This window comes from Rattus norvegicus, chromosome 8 (genome assembly GCF_036323735.1).
Source record: "Rattus norvegicus strain BN/NHsdMcwi chromosome 8, GRCr8, whole genome shotgun sequence".
Taxonomy (NCBI): domain Eukaryota; kingdom Metazoa; phylum Chordata; class Mammalia; order Rodentia; family Muridae; genus Rattus; species Rattus norvegicus.
Window position 1 is genome coordinate 83260736 of NC_086026.1, and position 20774 is coordinate 83281509.

Below are 20774 nucleotides of genomic sequence, written 5' to 3' on the forward strand. Positions count from 1 at the left end.
CACTGGGACATACTGGAAGTCTGTTCCTTGGAATGGATCTGAAACATTAGTTCCTCTGGGCTATGGGGGGAGCCATCTTTCCCCACTACTGGATGCTTCGAGACAATGTGCTCCTCTGATTGTATAGGTAAGGGTAGGTGAACAAAATGGTCAGTATGTCCCCAAGGCCACAGGAGAGCATGTCCTTCACAGCTATTTATCTTGTTCCATTGAATTAAGTAGCTATTGAGTTATTTCTATAGTTCATTATAGACCATGTGACATACTTCTGTGTTAGAGGAAGTCTTCTCTGAGGATGTAACTTTAGAAGAATCATGCATGGTTATCTGAGATGGATAGCGGGATGAGAAGCTCAGGCATGAGAGCAGCCATGATGGAGACTGCTGAGGACATGAAGGAATTAATGCTGACCTAACTCTGTCGGCTTGAATGTTGTGCCAAGAGCTACAACAGGAAGCTTGGAGAAGAAGCAGGTTTGGATCAGGGGTTGGGGTAGGAGTCAGACTGAGAATTCTACTGCTGACTTTGTAACCTTTTAGATGTCCCAAGGGAGCTCAAGGATGGCTGGAGAGTGCAGGAAATGGGCCCACGGAAACAGCTGCTGCCTGGGAAATTTTAGTTGCTAGTAGACCAAGTGTTCCTTGAGGGTCCCATCGGGCCCTGTAAACTCACCCCCACCGCCCTACCCTCGCCGCCGGTGTCTCAAAACTCGCTTCTTGCTATGCACTGATTTTTCTTTTCTCAAATGGGCCATGTATTGACTCTATTTCGTTTTGTTCTTTACCTGAAGATTTTTTGGTCCTATTTCTTATTCAGGTCTTTGTCAACGAAACGTTCCTTTACTGACAGCTCTTTGCAGGTTGTGGTGTCTTTGTGTCAGGTTTGATTTAGAAGTGTCTCCAGACACTTGCTATCAGCTCTGCCCGGATACAGCAACTCTCTACCCACAGTAGTGCTTGTAATTCCCTTCCACAGTCTTGCTGCAGGAAAGGACTGTGGCTAGTATCTTTTTTTTTTTTAACCACCTCACACTGACTGAGCTAGAAGTCACTTAATGTTCCCTAGCTCACTATACACTTGCTGACTATGTCTGAAGGAGATTACCAGGCTGTGTGTTCAAGAATGATGGCTGTCAGGTGATGGTCCCATTACAACTCCTACGTGGAGATGGGATCCTCAAACAACATTAACAGACACAGTTAACCTAAGGCTGTGTTTCTCTGGCTCTCTCCACTGCTGAATTTGCACTTGCTGAGAGTAGAGGCCCTGATGCAGAGCCTTCCCATCGACTTTGTGTGAGTGCTGGCCGTGCTGTAACCATGCCCATCTATAGGTACTATTTCCAAATAGTGTCTGCTGGAGACAAATAGCAGGAACAATGATGTTTCCACATCCTCAGGTGCGGCTCACTTTGTGGAAGAACTTCTCACAGACTATTCCAGCCTCTGCACATCTCTACAGGTAAAACATGTACCGTGACATTGCAACTTGGGCTGGTTGGTAAAAGAACGTGTTCTTCGGAAGTTTGACTTTGTGATCCTCATCTTTGACCACATAGTAATACGCATTAGAACTGAGCTAAACACAATAATCTAGGTTTTACTATGTTAATTTTTATACACATTTTAGAAAATATAGGTAAGAGTTTGGACTTACCCTCTAGAGCATATTTCATATCGAGAGCAAAGAGAGACCACATGATTTCTGCACTTATCTTCCCCATGTTTAGTTCTTGTGGGAACCTAAAACAAAACACATCTTGTCAGGCTATCAAAAATAATGGCATCCCTGAAAATCCAAAATGTCTCATTTCACCCATAACCACAGCCGCTATTACACGGCCTACACACGCTCATGTATACCTTTATTTATACAATTTATTCCTACTGACTTTAATAAGCTTGGGGTTCGGCTACATGTCAATGTATAAGCTGGAAACTAATAGGAGGCGGGGGAAAATAAACATTGTACAGGCTCCAAAGTAGCAGAACCCAGAGATTCCTAGGATGTCCTTGTGAAGTGTTTGGGTCAGAACAGCTTATCTGTCTTACCAAGTAATGTCTTCTGTGTAGTCATCTTGAGGGTAAATCAAGTCAACCCAAACGACAGATACCACATAACACCAGGATGTTCCACTTCACACACACACACACACACACACACACACACACACACACACACACACACACACACACACACTTGTGATGCACATGATATACCAAAGCATAGAGATTTATGTTTTCCAATCCAAATGTAGAAAAGATTAATTGTGTAAATTAATTCTGTTGAAGTTAAGGAGCATTACCTACCCAAGATGATAAAACAGCACACGTGCACTTATTCTAATTACACTTTCCACAAAGAATAGTATATACTTCATTGATACCCCTGACTAAAAAACACGTTAGATTTTTTTCATAATATCCACACATATTTTAAAATATATAGTTACAGGCTTATTTACCAAACCTTAAACATAGAATGGAACTCTTATAATGGAAAAAATTAATAACCACATACACATACATATATAAACTAGTACTCAGCCTTCAATATATTTTATAAATATAAAATAATGATAGACAAATTATTTAAGAAGTTTTATTTGTATATGGGTGCTGATACCATTTAGTCTGTGTTATACTAATTTTCATGTTGCAAGCAAGGAAAAGTAAAATTATAAATGATATAATAAGAGTTTTGGGCTCATGGGGGAGAAAAAGTTAATTATATTTAATTAAACCTAATTTTTTGAATCAGAACTAAAGTAAGGACATATCATGTCCTGGTGCATGAACAAAAAGACAAAAATAACATTATGCATTAAATATATTTTATATACATTATTCAAGCATCTCCAATAAAACCCTAAATTCAATGCCTTTTGAAGATTTATTTTCATTATGTATATGTGTGTATCTATGTGTGTGTGTGTGTGTGTGTGTGTGTGTGTGTGTTTGTGTGTGTGTGCACGCATATGCAGGTGCTACAGAGGCCAGAAGAAGATGCTACATTTCCCTGGAGCTGGGCTACTGCAGTTGTAAGCCACTTGAGGTGGATGTTGGGAATCAAACTCAGGTCCTCTGCAAGAGTAGCAAGTGCTCCTAACCACGTGTCATCTGGCACCCATCAAATTCAATCTTAGAATACATACAAGACAACGGAGATTATAATCATAAAGGTTTATTGGTAAAGTGCAAGGTTAGTTCAGCACTCATGAACTGAACAATGTAATTTACAAATCAATGGACTGAATGGAGAAAATGTGTGGTCACTGCTCCAGATGCAAGGGGACATATGTGGCAAACCCCAGCATCCATTTGTGTATAGTAAATGCTTCCTGAAAACTAAAAGGCAATGATATGTATTCTTGGTTTTCCTACTAAACATCACTGAAGTTCTGAAATTCTGCAAAAGAAGCAGGGAAAAGAAGGAAAACTGGCAGGGAGGGGGGAAGGCTGCATTTGTAGATGCCATGACACTTTGCATACAGAATACTCAACACGCTACCAACAAACCCCTCGGCACTGGGTGAGGTCCTGGGAAGGCTGAGGAAGGAAGACTGCAAGTTTAGTTCAGCCTGGGCTAATATAGTTAAGAATCTGTCTCAAAACTAAGAAGAAACAATACCTTAGAAAAATTAAAACAAGCCAAACTTTCCTCATTGAAAGAGCCTAGCCAATCACTATAAGCAGCTATCATAAGAAAGCTCCCAGATCATAAATCTGTGTATTTATGTATACTGGCAACGAACCATTAAAAAATCTAAAGTTGAATAACAGCATCATTTACAATAACACCAACCTAGGTATACTACATATTATCCATACTACATAATATCCATACTACATAATATCCATACTACATAATATCCATACTACATAATATCCATACTATATAATATCCATACTACATAATATCCATACTACATAATATCCATACTACATAATATCCATACTATATAATATCCATGCAGTGAAAATACTAAGTATTGAGAAGACCTCCAAGGGTCTTTCTGTTTCTGCTGTGAGGACATGGTGTGTAGAAACACAATTAAAATTAAGATAGGCACACTGCAGCCATAAGGGTAAATTAGTGAACAAGAGCTTAGGATACAGACCACTGTGGTATGGCCATTCATAGCCTAACAGGAAAGGAAGATGGATGGTGCCTGTGTGAGAGGGAAGAAGCTATTTGTAGCAGGTGGAGGCTACAGAGTTCATAGGAAAGATCCCGCAAGTGATGACAGAGATATTGCCTTAAATCTGGAAGCGTGAATCAGAAAACTTCAAAATGCAGACTCTAGAAATCAATTGTGACTTCCCACAGTTTTCCCCATCAAGGCTCAATTCCAGTCTTTAAAAAATCGACTTCAGGGAGCTTATGGGTCCTGTTGAATCTTAAATCTGCAAAACGCTAATACAAATGAAATCATCAACTAAAATAGAGCTACACTGGAAAAACACACACACAATCTATATAATAAATAAACTGGCAATGTTAATAGTAAGCATTCTGAGTAGAAAGTTAGAGAAAGAGGAGGCTGATAAGCAAATAACTTAAAAAGAAAACAAACCCAGAAAAAACCAAACAACTAAGCCACTCAAGACTTGAGAGGTGACTCAACGGTTAAGAGCAAGGGAGATCAGAGTTCAGCTCCCATCAGCTCACCAACCACCACTGGTTAACTCCAGCTCCAGAGAAATGTCAGTCCTCTTCTGGCTTCTGTGGGTGCTGTACTCACATGTGTACCTTCCCCTCCCCACCCCAAATTAAAGATACAAAGTATCTTAAAAAAGAAAAACCTCCCCTCCTGGAACAAACTAACAACACAGCAAAAGAAATGTATACTGTATCAACATTCGAAGATGTTTAACTAAAATGGTGGTGAGATACACGGTCTCAGACCACAAGCTGTAACAAACTGTAAGCACGCTATCATAGCCCCCTCCAGTTCTCTCTAAACGGCTTTGCACAGGGCAAACACCTGAGCTCCCGCACTGCACCTGTCTCTGCTGTGCACCCTGGACTTCTGTCTACTGGTTCTGTCACCCTCACATTACGTGACACAGTGGAATAAGATTCAGATATTAAGGAGAAAAGACAGACGTGCAGGTGGTAGTAATGTTTTAACTGTGAGATTTCATGATTTCTTCTCAGCACAGGCTTTAACTTATCATGAGTAGTTTTCTGATATTACCTTCAGTCTTCAGAACTATTGGGAGCAACACCTTTTCTTTCTTAAGTTTTGTTTAGAATTACAAATACAGTCCTTTCAGACTTGGGCCATGCTATACCTAAATATGACACCTTGCAATATTGAGTATGCTTTTCAAATGTGTGTGTGTGTGTGTGTGTGTGTGTGTGTGTGTGTGTGTGTGTGTGTGTGTTCTGTGTGTGAGAGAATCTGTGGAGACCAAAAGAGGTGTTAAACCTCTGCAGCTGGAGTTACAGGCAGTTGTGAGACATCAGAAATACTGCTGAGAACAGAACCTGGGTCCTCTAGAAGAGCAGTAAAGGTTCTAAACCGCAGAGCTCTCTCACCCTTAAATCGAATATTTTAAGTCAAAGTAATTTGAGAAATGTCACAGGAAAGAAGGACTTTCTCTGCTCTGGGAAGAGGTTGAAGACCTTTGTGTGACACATAAGAAATGCCATTGCTATACTCAGAAGGGATATTCATAGGAGACACATAAGCCAGGAGGAAGTCTTGCTTTCTTTCTCTCTCAGTCATACCGCTTTCATTTTGCTGAGGCTGCTCAGTGACATCCCACCATCACGCTCTGCTCCTCTTCTCTACCATGGAGACGCCCAGGTCTCACCCTGCATTGCCCTTTTCTAGGAATGCTTCCACACCCAGGGTAATGTAAGGTAACTACATGTCTGTGCTTGGGTCTTGTTTATCTGTCCTCCTGCAGGGACCCCACAGGAGAACTTGGAAGAGCAGAAGAGGCAATCCTCCCTCTGCTTCTGCTACTAGCATCTCTCTATCACAAGGCACTGGTATGTTTGTACGTGTGAATTTTCTTGAATATACTTGAATAAATGTTAACAATAAAAGTGTAGCCTGAGATAAATGGAAGCTTACAGTTTCCAAGATTGATTTTGTTGCTTTTTTTTTCTGTCTTGGAAAGAATGTGGAAATGCATAATTATGAGCAAAAATCAAATAGATAAAAAAAACAAGAACCATCTTCCCAGGAAGATCCATTCCACTTTCCCTAGGGGTTTTTGTCAATGGCTTTGGTCTCTTGATTAAAATTTAATTTATATTTTTTTTCCATGACAGGGTTTCTCTATGTAGTGCTGCCTGTCTGCCTGTCCTGGAACTTACTATATAGACCAAGTCAGCCTCGAACTCAGAGATCTGCCTGTCTCTGCTTTCTCAGTGCTGGATTAAAAGGCAAGCACCACGATTGCCTGGCAGTTTCAATGTTTAATATTAAAGATTTGTTTTTATTATTTTTAATTATGTGTATATGCTGTCACCGTGTGGATAGCTGCACATGAATGCAGTGCCCCATGAGGCCTGAAGGTGGCATCAACTCTGTGGAGTTAACAGGTAAGTATGAACTTCCAGACATGGATGCTGGGATCCTAACTTGGGTGCTTTAGAGGAGCGGCAAACACTCCCAACCACTGGGCCACATCCCCACCTCAATTTCAAATTTTCCACAAGTCATAAAGCAATCACGATGCCCATGGTACTTCTCTTTGAATTGTTTTCTTTATAGATTTTGAAAATATATTATCTTGTTTTGGCACCAATTTTATATGTTGAATTCACCATACATTTCCAGAACCGAGGAATGATACTTTAAAAACAGAATTTTTTTCTTCCAACACATTCTGCAGTTGATTATTTCTCTTTTTAATTTGGGATACTGATGAAATCTATACATTTGCACTTTAACGTATTCTGGCTATTTTCTTTATCAAACAATAGCAGGAAAATCCTGTGGCTAAATCTCAGCATGATCCTAAAGGCAGGGATTTGAGTTTTCCTCTGCTGCTTAACTAATTTACCCAGTAGAGTAATTATTGGTTTCTTTCAACTCATGGCCTCATCTGTTCAGGGGGAGTCGTAGCAACAGTGTAACACATGAGCTGTGCAGGGCCACTGTGAGGGTTAAGTGAGCTTTCATACCTAAATGTTTCATAGACTCACTTGATCACCATAAGCAGTCAACGAATATTTGATGTCATTGGTAATAAAATTCTAACCATAAATAAGACATAAAGGAAAATATTAACTATTAATTTGTAATTATTTGAAAAATAGTTATCACAGAGAGTAAATTGAAATTATTTTTATTTTTGCTTGTTTTGGTCTTCAGGTAAACATAGGATGATAATAAAGTTAATGGCAATAAACTAGATTGCAGAAGAAGTTTCTATGTCCTCAGGAGTAAACAGATTTTAAGATTTTAGAACTCCCAGCAGACAAACCAACCATTCATAGTCTAATTAGAAACAGTTCCAAAACAGGACTGAAAAGGAGGTATCTATTCTCCACACATTTCCTGACTTGAGGATGGCATTAATAGTTAGCCTGAAACAACCTATTATCACTTTGGAAGAGAGTCCAAGTGAGGGACCATCCACATTGGGTTGGCCTGGAGGTAAGTCTATGAGTGACTGTTTTAACTGATATGGGAAGATCCAGTCCAGAATGTGCAGTGCCACTCCCTAGCCAGGGACTCCTGGACGGTTTAATAACATTAGAGACATATTGAGTTGAGCACAAACAAGCAAGCAAGTGAGCACACACACATTCATTTCTCTCTGCTCTTGGCTGTGATTAAGATATAACTGGCTCTTTGAAATTCCAGGCCCCTTGACTTTTTGGCTCTCGAGTGGTATAATCTGGAATTGTAAGGTAAAACAACCCCCTTTCTTCACTCAGCTGCCAGGGCATTTTATCAAAGCAATAGAAATGAAACTAGAACACTAATTTTACCATGAGAAGTTATTATGTATATACTTAAAAGTTAAATCTAAACTTAAATGGTTTATCAAATATCAAATATTCATAGCCTTTCATGTGTATGTGTGTGTGCATACATATGCATATTTAAGTGACTGTTCTTATACTAGTCTAATGATTCCTATATACAAATTAAATTCTCCCATGTAAAAGACACTTGTTTTGTGTTTTCAATGAAGCCTCAGTTTAACTTAATTGATAATTTATAATAGAGCTGTTTAATGAAGAAAGCAATCCATCCCTCTATTACAGTCTGCCTCTTTTTTTAATATGTAGCAATTAATGCAGTACATAAATGTTTTAAACCGAGTCTTAGGAGACACAACAATTTAACAAAACCAATTTATTGCCTCACAAATATCTTGGTGGAATCAGGAAAACGTAATCTGCCAAATTTGATAATTCAGATTCATTAGTCATAGCAGATAAAATTAGAACCCATTAAGTGTGGAGTTCTGCTGTGAGGTGCAGAGTATGTCCAAGGAAAAAATTGCTCATTAAGGAGCAGCAGACTATGGTCTGTGTAACTGGCGGTCTGTGTACAAGCTGAAGTTGTATCACTCATCAGCTGGCATCTGAGAGACATAGAGTTTTCTCCATAATGCAAGTGAAAGAGAACAAACAAGCACCCCTACTTAAACAGAATCAAAGACATGATGACCTGTAATGATCATATATAATGTATGGATAAGACATATAAGACAGTCAGGAGCAGTTGACCACAGGTTAAGACTTGGGTATTGATGCTGCTATTCCTGCTGTGATGGCTGTGGGGCCCCATCCCTAGCTCAGGAACTATTGCAGTTGACAGCTACATGCAGAGGGACAGTCAATGTTCTTTAGGAATATGTCCACTATGGTTTCCTCAAGCCCTAGAGGATGAAGCCACATTTCTAACTGGATTTAGTAAGCTAAAAATGTAAATAAATAGTGGCATGGAGAAATGGCTTAGCAGTTAGGAATAATTGCCCTTCATCCAGTGAACCTAGTTTAATTCTTAGCCGTCCATGTGGCTTCAGTTACAGGGCATCTGACGCCCTCTTCTGGCCTCCGTGGGTACTGCATGCACATGGTGCACATATATACATTCGGGCAAAACTCTCATACACATAAAATAAAATTAAATAACTATTTTTGTGTGTTTGTTTTTTTCAAGATAGGGTTTCTGAGTCAATGGCATGATTGTCCTAGAACTCCCTTTGTAGACTATGTTGGCCTCAAACACACTGACAGTCTCCTGCCTCTACCTCCTGAGTGTGGGATTAAAGTTGTGAGCCACCATGCCTGCCTGAACAACTCTTTAAAAAAAAATAATAAGTGGGTAGTTAAGAGGCAGAAATGGCGAAGCTGGAATGCTTTTTCTTGTATTTGCAATTATAATTGAACTTAATATAAGTTACAATTCAGTCTATCTTGGTCAGGAAAGACAATAAAAATGATAACCCCAGATCTCCACAGTAAGTCTGCATCTGTGTCATTGTTAAGATGGTTAAAAGGAAGACACAGGACAGTTTCTGCACTAAACAAAATAAAAATCAAATCCTGGGAAATATTCAACTCACAGCCAACAGCTATATGATTTGTGTTTTAAATTAAAAGATGCTTATTAAAAAATAAAAGATACTTATTATCACTGAATTGATATTTACCAGTAAAAGTAAAAGTATTTATATGGTTCAAGTAAATAAATTTTCACTGTCATTAAAACATAGGTAGTATGTAAATTTAGGTCATACATTTTTAACCTTGGAATGAACTCTGCCAACTTCTCCATCCAGCGTACTTACTGATTGAGAACAGGGGTGTAGGCAGTCTTATCCTCATCAATGATAGTGACCATCAGTGTAATCAACTGTGGCCAGAAGTCCAGGTTCTTGGTGGTTGGTCCCTGCTCTTCCCGAGGAACATCCTGCTTCTTGCTCTGTTCACAAGGCAAGCAAGAGGCGAAAGAGGTCAAAGAGGCTTCAGTTGCATGTACTGTCCTGTCCACAGGAGGATCAGAAAAACAACTCTGAAAACGTGTGCAGATCCTGTGAAGACCAAGCTTTCCTCTCTGCACTGAGCAGAGTGAAGCCAACAGCCAGCCTCCTCCTTCTCATCTCACATTTGGCTAGGGGATCGTTTGGCTCTGGAAGGTAACTTCTCTGTCTGAATGCCATGAGCCCTAACCTTAGGAATTATTATGGAAATGATTCCTTTAATATGACTCCTTCTACAGAGAGAGATAAAAGCTTATGTGTATAAAAGTGTTCATGTGTGTGTGTGGTGTGTGTGTCTGTGTGTGTGTGTGTTTGTGGTGTGTATGTGTGTATGTGTGGTATGTATGTTGTGTGTGTGCATGTATGTGTGCATGTGCATATGTGTATGTGTGTTTATTTTGTAGGGGACAGAGGGGGAGAGGGAGAGAAAGTGGAAGAAGAGAGGGAGAGGGAAGAAAGGAGGGAACGAGGGGGAGAGAGGAGGAGAAGAGAAAGGAGTAAGAAGGGGAGAGGGAAAAGGGAGAGGGAGGGGAAGAGAAAGGGAGGGTGATATTTATCAAGCCTGAATATGTTGTCCAAAGTCATGACTGTATTAAGTTTAAGAGACTCAAATCTGCCTGGCTACAAACCATGGAAAACTCTACAACAAGCACATGCAACACGCTTTGTCTGTAACCCTAATTCTGCCCACAAGGTTATCTGATTAACTTCATCTGTGTAAATTCACCTTTTTCTTCTTTCACTTAAACCATCTTTAATTCCTCAATTTCAGGTCTTTACGCTGTCTGAATTCTTTAAGGATCATCTCTCAGAGGCAGAATGTGGCCTAGGATGGTCTGAACTCACTTTGAGGTTTGGGGGGTACAACAGAGATGGTAAATGTTTGATAAATAAATTTCATTTTCAATATACGCAATTCTTTCCAACATGTCAGTAAATTACCCTTATTTTACCATCTATCCTCCTCAGAGTGATAATTTCACATGTACTTGTTAAATTTGGACAAGAAGTGTACAGGGAAACATAACTTCCACTCAAGAATACCAATAGGTAAAACATATGGAATCTAGGACTACGTTTTCTATGTCTCTGTAGAAACCTCGGTTTGTGCCTCGAGCAAACTCTGAAGTGAACTGTGTATCAGATGTGACATGGCCCAGTTTAATCTGTACCTAGTCACTATGTTTTCTGTTGGGACCAGAAGTTTAGCCATCCTGTGCTAAATGACTATGTATGTTTATATGTTTGTGTTTACCAAGACAGATAACTTAGCTATGTTTTCAGTCAGCCATCCCCTATTATCATTCCCACTTAAGTGAAAATTTGGCCCAGTATACAGTATACTTCCTTTGGTAGCAGGAAGGAAGACTAGAAATTGGGTAAATGTATATAGAACCCATGGACATGACTCTAGGTATGACAAAGCTGTTGTGCCTCCAAACATAATTTGTGTATGCGTGCGTGTGCGTGTGTGCGTGTGTGTGTGTGTGTGTGTGTGTGTGTGTGTGTGTCCTGAGAAGGAAGAGTGATGTTAAGTAACTATGAAAGGTGCTGGTAACAAGTTATGTCTATGCTGAGAATCTGAGAGACCTGGGCAACAAAAGGAGCAAAATGATACAGAAGTGAACCAGGGTATTTAAAAAAGAACAAGCTTCAATTCACAATAAAAACGTAAGAGAAATTAATGTAAAGCCAACCTCTATACAGCTGTTTTATAATCTATTTGCAACCACCTCATGCTGACATGGTTGTTTGACTCCCCAGACTTCTGAGCTAAAGAAACCTTTGTTCCAGCACTTTGTGGGTTAAAAATAGAAACTCTGTAATTGGCTTAGGGAATAGGACAGCAAGTTCTGGGCACTTGGGCATGTAAGATCCCCATGAAGACCAGGGTGGGCAGTTTATTGGCTAGCAAAGAGGAGAACATGTATCCTGGTCTACATTTAGACTAGACTGAAGACGAGAGAATCTCTCTCAAGTGCCCTTCTATCTCCAAGGCAACCTGTGATGGTCTTGACATCTGTGGAAACAGCTGTCATGAGTTTCTCTTGTGGACATGCTGACTCTCCCTTTCTGTCCATTATTTCTTTTGTCTCCAAAAGCTGTACACAAGGAGTCTTCTCAATTCATCTCATATGAAATAACACCCTTGTCAGCCTTGAAGACTGCATACACAATGACTAGACCTCACACAACAGAACACTGAACAAAGGTTTGCAGTCATCACTCTAGACAGCCAAACCAAAGCCCCTGTGGCTACTGAGCCAAGCTAATAAACCTTGATCAGTGGCTGAACTCCTCAGAAACATATTTCCTTGTTCCCAACTCAAGGCCAAACCGAAAAGGCCATATATACTCTTCAAATCATCCACGGGAGCAACCCACTTCCATTAGTGGGTTCTCAGCCTCAGTTTCCCTCCCCTAATGTCCTCAGTCATCAGCACACACAGGCCTCTCACAGGGTCACTATGTATGAGGCTTTCACACTTCCCTGCTTGTCTTTGAGTCTTTGCCTAAACAAAGGAATCATGGTGGACTTACTATATCTAGAAAGAACTGGATTTCAAACCAGTGTTTTCATTTGCAAGGTCTCCAACTATTTCCAAATATCAAAGGCCTACCATTATGTACATCCTAACAATATGGGAACTAAGAGCCATCATAATATCTACTCCTTGCTCTTCTCTGAGAACTAAAACTAAGCACAGAGGTAACATGAAAGTGTACATCCTTTCTTGATCCTTAGTTTTGACTTCAAGTCCCAAGTTACATGGTTTACAGACACAATGACGATTTTTGTATACTAAAAATACCAGGCTACTTATTCTGAGCTTTTGTATCTTAAGCAAGTCTTCCCATAAACAAAGTTATTGGTGCCGGTGTGAAAGCCCTGCATCTCTTCTGAGTTCCTGAGGGTCCTGGCTAGTGCACACTCATCAGCAGTTTGAGAGTTATAGGCACAGACAGAGGCTACTTCATTTGCATTTGATTTTTCTCTGAGTTTTAGAGTGTTCCCACTTGCTCCCATTTAACTTCTACACCCTGTGGTACCAAAGAGTCCTACCACGTTACTAATTTGTATTGTTCCTATTGCCCTGGCCTTTTCACCTGCTTTCTGCAATAATGCTGATTTAATTCTGCTCAGCTTTGAGGATCATGAGAAACCAGACCTGGAAGATCCAGGAGGTTTCAGGTTCCACTCCCAGCTCTTCACAGACTTCTGTTCACCCAAACAGGGTGCCATCGGAATGTTGCAGCTGTGTCCACAATGACATTAAGATCACTCATTTTTGGCAATCTTAAAGACCAATAATGCCTTAGTTACACTTAAGCAAAATGGCATGAATCCCTGCTTTTGGTTTAAATTGGTGACAGTGGTCAGTGTGGCAAGATAGGAAATAGCCATGGAAGCTTCTCCTTAGGACCAGAAGAGCATGTTGAGAAAGGAGTCGCTGAGGTGTTTTACCCTGATTGAGTGCCTTGGTCACCACAGCAAGAAGGGTAGGGCCCACTCCTAGTCAGCTGAGACACAGAGTAGAATCTAGACTCTGGTGTTTTAAGTGAAATCAAGAAGACCGCCACAAACTATACAAAACAGGAAAAGATGCCAAAGTTAAAAATCAATGTAGGACCAGAGGCAAATTCTGTCCTTGCTCCTCAGTGCTGCTCAGAAGTTCTTGGCTGATCCCACAGAAGCAAACCTTTCCCTTGTTCCTTACCCCACCTCAGCTCTGGAAATATCCCGGCAGACAATACCTACTCTGACTTTGGTATCATTCAGAGATCATTTACAAAGGCTTATCCAGGGTCATACAAGGTCAGCAAGGCTAGAAAACTAGAACTTATGATTTTCATGCTTTGAAGAGACTATCATCACTTTTCTTTCCATAGTTAAAATATTTCTTAATAGAAAACAATCATATTTTGTTTACCGGCACATAAAGAGGCAGATGAAGCATTTCTTACTAGAACGATTGAGAATTTTGAGAGCTGTTGGTAACAGTAGCATCAGTAGTTCTTCATCATTTAGAGAATTATTTTTTACTTTCTCTAGTCAAACCCACAGAGATAAGAGCTCATATAGTTAAATGTGTTACTTCTGTACAAATGAGAAAAAAAATTTTTTTCGGCCAATGTGGCCAATAATTTCAATACAATGCCAGCTCAACCTGGTAAATAGGGGTTTTTTGATAGCACAGTTCAAATTTCCAAAAGGTCAAATTATATATATATATATATATATATATATATATATGTATATGTATATATGTATATATGTGTATATGTATATATTTACATTAAAACATTAATAGCAGCAATATGTTGTGCACCAGTAGCAAAAGTTGCTCCTCCAGGTCTGTAGTCATTTGAACAAAGTTCTAGAGACACTGAATATGCTCCCAGTGAAAATGAAGATCCCAGAACATCACTCCTTTGTTCTTTTCAAGCTCCTCACCTGCACAGAAAGCATCCCCAGTGCATTCATCTGTGCTGGCCAAGAGCCCTTTCCCTGAATTACCTTAAACCCCCATAAGCAGGCTCTCAGTTAAAGGCAGTCTTGTTGCTGGTTACTTCTCCTTTTGCCTTTGGCATGATCACCACATCTCTTACTTAAATTCCTTTCGATGTCTTCACCTTTGATCTACCTACTTCAAAGGTAGTTTCTGCTATTAATCTTTGATGCCACTGTCAAGGTTGCTTTCCTCGTCATCTAGATTTTTTTTCTGACACATGGCGGGTTACTTAAGCTCTGCCCGTTAGTGGAAGAGAGGTGGGCAGGTGTACTTAGGGAAGCAGAAGGCCTAGGCTCCCTTAACGAGATGGGTCTTGATCATACTCTTGAGTAGCCCTTATCATTCTGGCGGGGGGAATTTCAGCCTCAGCTTCTCTTCATCATGGACAACGCAGTGGCCCCTTCGTCTCCTGGGATAGTTAGAATAGAGTTAACACTCTTACTCTCTCTGTGTCCAAGATGAATTTTAATGTCCACACTAAACATAATTTTGGGAAGCTAGGAGTTATATTCCATGCAGAAACATTGAGTTGTGAATTAAACCTATATTAGAAACTGCTGTTGGCCAATGTATCGTAGCCTGAAGCGCCAGGCGGCTACACAGCAATCACCTGGGTGCACGCTAAAATGCGGCACCTTTGGCCGGTTAAATCAGAATAACTGAAATTATTGCTAGAAACCTGGACTTATCCACACAGTACTGTTCTTTATGAAGTCTTCATGCTCACAGGAAGAGCCCACCACTAGTTTGCAGTTAAATTAAAGAAAACAAAAAAGCCCTCATTTTACAGCAAACGTGTGATACAATTTCTGCAGACTGCCACAGTCAGGCAGACATTTGCTGGATTTTACATTCTGTCAGGACAACAAACATCTTTGATTTCACCTTTATACCTGACAAAGTTCCAAATCCACACCGGGCCCTGGGTGTAGGAGGAGGCAGAATATCTTGCTATTTATGTAGCAGATACATGGCCGCGTCTATGCTACAATGTTACACTTTTTAAAATATAACACTTTAGTTTTCCCGATTAATATTCACTAGGAACAATGGCTGACATTCTCAAACTGCTCACTGCTGCCGAATACGAACAACAAAGTGACCAGAGGGGCTGAGGAGATGGCTTATGGGTTTAGAGCACTGGCTGCTCTTGCAAAGGACCCTGTTCAATTCCTGGCACCCACATAGCACCTTACAAACGGCTATTCCAGGGAATCCAGTGGGCTCTTTTGACTTCTAATGGCAATTCCTTTATGTAGTACATAGACATATATAATGGCAAAACATGCACACACACAAATTACACACTTACACACACACACCATAAAAATAATAAATTTTTTTAAAAGAGAGAGAGAAAGAAAGTATCATAGGGTTTTTATTGTTGTGCTGAAACACAATGACCAAGACCAAAAGCATGACGGGGAGCAAAGGGATTCCTTCACTTAACTCTTCTACATTACCATTCATCCTCAAAGGTAGTCAGGGCAGGAACCTGGACACAGAAGCTGATGCAGAGGCCACAAAGGAGCGTTACACACTGGCTTGCTGCTCTTCCTGGCCTGCCTCCTCAGCCTACTTTCTTATAGGACCCAAGACCACCAGCCTAGAGGTGGCACCACTCAAAATGGGCTGGGCTCGCCCACGCCAGTCACTGATGAGAAAATGCTCTGCAGGCTTGTCTACAGCTGCAGCTTATGGAGGCGGTTTCTCATCTTAAGTTTGCTGCTCTCAGATTCCTTTTGGCCAAGTAGACATAAAACTAGCCAGCTCAGAAAGGAATGACAGTGGCAAGCACACTCAATTAGAGGCGGTTCTAGCATAGCATAAGAAGGACAGTACATGTCTGTGGTTATAAGCTGGTGGAGGTGCCTCACACAGAGCCTGTTGAGCTATGCCCCTGGCTTCTATCACCTTCTAATCCTCCTGCACTGACCATTAGGGGCATCATTACAGGAACTGGGGCGGTGGGAGCACAGACATCTAACAACCGTATGCATCATACTTTCCTTTCTGTTAGATGACTTACAGTCTTAGAATCACAGAGGTGTAGACACATGGGAAATACATATAGCGTCCATTTTCATGTTCAACACAGAGATTTCCTGTATGGCACTCCCTGGAGAAAAGGTGTTTTCTATGTTAGGTGTGCCTAAGTGCTTGAGATGAGAACTTCAAAACACCCAAGGTTTTATACTTCAGTATTCCAAGAGTTTGATCCACAGGACTCATGCAGAAGGAGACAATGAACTCCTAAAAATTGTCCTATGACCTCCACACATGCACGGTGGCATGTGCATGCCAGTAACGAACACACACAAATAATGGGATGAATGAATGAATAAGTGGTGGTGATTAGATTGTGGGGTGAGCCCTCATAAATGCTATTCATTCCTTTATAGAGGAGGACTAAGGAACTTTCCCCTTCTTTATTCTTTTGTCTATGCAAAGATTTGGTGCTGGCTCATAAAACTGTTAGGAAACACCGAATCTGTGGGTGCATTAATTTGGGGGTGTCCCAAACAGGTTAAGAGAACAAATGTTGAGTGCTCACTTGATAGAATGTTGACATAAATAAATGAAGATTTCATTAAAGGACTTTATGCTTTAGAGATGGGAAAGGCGTTCACAAAATCTGTTCCCTTTCCTTGGGTACACAGCTGCATGGGCGGATGTCGCCATCCGGGCAAGTGAGCTTCCTAGAGATGGCCACTGTTTTGCTCCTCTGTGATGGGTGTGCCTCGGAGAGTCCCAGCCCCAGGGCTTTGTTCCAGGATTGCTTTTCCATATGGATGTGCCTTCTCTTGTTTGTCATTGCTATACTCCTCATATACCTGGCATGTGTGATCCGGCATGGGGAGACCCTCACTGCCTGTAGCCTGGTGTGATTACATCCTGGGTGTTAGCCCACTCTGCTGAGCAAGTTTCCTGCAGATCAACATGAAGATGAACTTTCATACAATAATGGTGTTTAGATGAGCTTATGGATTTATGTGACACACATGAATGTTTAATGATTTTATGGAATTCCTGATTTGATTTAAGGGTGTTAGTTTGAATTAAATAATTTTGTGAGGCTAGTTGAAAGAAAGTGTAAAGTTAGAATCAAGAATAGAATGCACCTCATGGAAAGGCAAGGGCTGCCTAGGTTAGAACGGGAGTACAGTGAGCGACCATGCACTACAAACACACAATTGAACTAGCAAGAAAAATAGGCTTGGGACAAGCTAATGCTCAAAGAAAACATTCATTCTAGGTTGGGTCTGAGTTCCTGGATCTTGTGATCTAGGGATGTGGTCACAGGTTTTCAGTGTCCACCGTGAAAAGGCAGGTCATGAACAAGAAATAGGTAATTTGATTGTGAATGTAAGAACAGAGAACAGATTATTAGCCGGGTTAACTGCTCAAGATTTTGAAAATGAAAGGTGGATGATGATCTGTTTCTTGGTAAATATAAATTGTCTTCAGCTAAGCATGGGAAAAAATTACTACTATCGACTTGGCTTGCTTAAATTTTGTTAATCAACAACATGAAAATTATTGCTTTGGGGTTATAATGAACTTGTGAAGAGAAAGCTAGATGAGAATGTTTAGTAGTTTCAGAAGAAGAATACATTATCAATAATCCTGTTGTAATTTCCTTTTGTGTATTGACTTCAATCTGATTTTTTTTGAAGAATATGTTTTTGTGGTGATCATTTTTAGAAAATATGTAACTCGTGGTTATGAGATAATTTTCTTCATACACAGAGAACTTGTATAAAAGGGCTAAGGGAAAAATAAAGTTGCTGGAGTTTGTTGGAACCAGCTTCATTCACTTAGAGTGTGTGAATGTGTGTCCCCCCTTTTTTGTTGGCCCAAGAGAATTAAGTTTTGCTCCCACAGAGAAAATCTACTGAGTGACCAGTCGCAAACTCCACACTTAGCCCTCCTCAGTTTATCCTGTGGTCTCAAAGCTGCCCTTCAACACTACACTACAGGGCAAAGTTAGTTACGTTTTTACATACAAACCATTCACTGGGGGAAAATGCTTCCTTCCCATGAATCTGGATGATCGTGATCAGTAGAGTAGGGGATAAAATAGGGGAAGGGGTGATCTGTGTGTAAGCCAAAGTCTTGAGAGATTGGCAGCTGTGTCTCTTGGAACCTCTGTTCTTACAGCCCTGCCATCATGCTATGAGGACATTCATGGAGCCTGGGAGGGGTCACATGGAGAACTGTCAAGAGTCCAGCTAACAGGAGCCACTTCCCATGAAGATGCCATACTAAAGACTGTACTTCAGCTCAGTCCAGTGACATGAGCCAAAGCCACATGCAGGAGAGCTGGCATTCACCACACTCTTTTGCAAATTATGTAAACCTAGGGACAAAATATGCTACATTTTTAAACCATTGTGTTTTAAGGTGCACTGTTATTCAATACATCAAATCAAACCAAGCACGATACTGGCAGTACAATATAAATAATTGGACAAGACTTAAAACATGAGTCAGTGAGCGGCTGAGTGGAAGCAGGTAGAGGACCTAGGGGTTTCCAGGAGAAAGTGAGTGGATGCAGACTTATTGGTAAAAACAGGAACAATGGTGAAATGGTTGATTTTTTTTTTTTTTTTTTTGGCTAGTCAAAGTTGATACCTGTCATTTGGGGGGAGGAAGTAGGCAATGCTGACTCCTGCAGTTTGTGTGGACAGCAGAGAATAATGGAGATAATGGAAATCCTGGGTAAGCCACCAGCTTTCTTACAGCTGTGTAGAATTACAGAAAGAGATCAGCTGAAAGGCAAAATACTCATTTTTTTCTAAGTAGAATTCAGAAAAACACAAGGCCGCCAGGATTTCCTCTGTCCTAAAAATTATGTATCCTCATCCTCGATCCTTTCAGAAGGCAGGGCTCTCCAGAGAGCATGGCGCATCCAAGATGCTTAACTATGTGGTTATAAGAATTGTAAGACCTTATAAGGAATCCGGATCCAAAGAACAGCTTTGAGCTGTTCAAATAGGGTCTGATATGGCTTATAAGTCCCATGTCATGGCTCTTTAATTCTTATTATGAGGTAAGGACCAACTCGGAAGCGTTGAGTGCTGATTTTATCTAGTGATATGTCCAAAGACATTTGAAATAAACACATCAATTTTGAACTGAAAGGAACTAATTCTGTATGATCCATAGCATAATAAAATAAAACACCATAGATCTTTGTCTCTCCAAGCATCTACTGGCAGTAAAAAAGCAAGCCAAATCTTAGACTGTGACAGTGAGTCAGAGTTTATGGAGCAGGATAGATGACTCAAGGTCATGGCCAAGAGCCTAGAGCACAGAGCCAAGAGTTGGGAGAATGGAACCGCACAGAGGGCAGGAGTAGGCCCCAGTGAAGCACTGGTGATGTGGTACCAGGGACATTTAAGGATTTCTAGAAGCAGGATACTTAAGAGATTGTCCCATCTCTAAATGCAAATAAAGTAATACAGTGCGTAGGCCTGACCCACAAAGGAGCCCCTTCCTTGCACAGAACTTGGTGGGGGTGGGGGGTTACATCTGAAGTCAGGGAAGCTATCCTTCTGGCTTTAAAAATTCAAGCTCCCATTAAGTACTTCAAGAATAGACCAACAAGAGTCTAGAGCCTGTAGAGATGACAGTTAATACAACATCACATGGTGCAAGGAAGATAAGCACCTTCCCATGATCAATGTCTTAGATGTGCTTCCTTTAGACATCAGAAAACAGGGAGCCAACTGTGCCCTACTACATACACACAGTAGGAAGTGAAATAATAGGAAACACTTTACTCTGTATTCTAAATGTGAATTCAATTTAGATTTTCTTCCTTTCTCTTTTTGGTTTTGCTCTGTGTGTTTGGCAGGTTCTATTGGCAGAGGCAATAGACAGGGTCTGTCCACCCTCAAAGGAGAATCACTATGCAAGCGTCTGACTAACTCGGCTCCTGAGGCTCTCTGCCAACAACTTTATGCTCAAACATATTCAAGTAAGGGGAAGTTACATTGAAAACATTGCCTCTGGTGATGGGTACACCCACAAACTCATAACAGCTATGGTCACCTATGGAAGACCTGCACAAGATGAGGCCAGATACAGTTCCTACATAGATGGGGAGATGATCTCTGGACCCCATCCTTGAATGAGCAGATACTGGCAGTTGACATTACTGTGGGAAGGAGAATTACTCTTCACTGAGGATGTGCCACTGACAGGATCCCCACCTTCCCATGGAGAATCATGTGAGAGGCCAGCAGGTACTGGACTTTGTGGGTTATTAAACAAACACATGGAGTTGGGA

General features: G+C 40.7%; 1 protein-coding gene across 2 annotated transcripts in view; it reads right to left on the reverse strand.

The window, feature by feature from the left end:
• Positions 1-20774, reverse strand: part of Unc13c (unc-13 homolog C) — a 426173-nt gene that overhangs the window by 133086 nt on the left and 272313 nt on the right. For both annotated transcript variants that reach the window (XM_063264996.1, NM_173146.2), the window contains 2 exon segments: positions 9774-9907; positions 1657-1742 (listed from right to left, as the gene is read on the reverse strand). In XM_063264996.1, coding sequence (XP_063121066.1) covers positions 1657-1742; positions 9774-9907 — 220 coding nt within the window.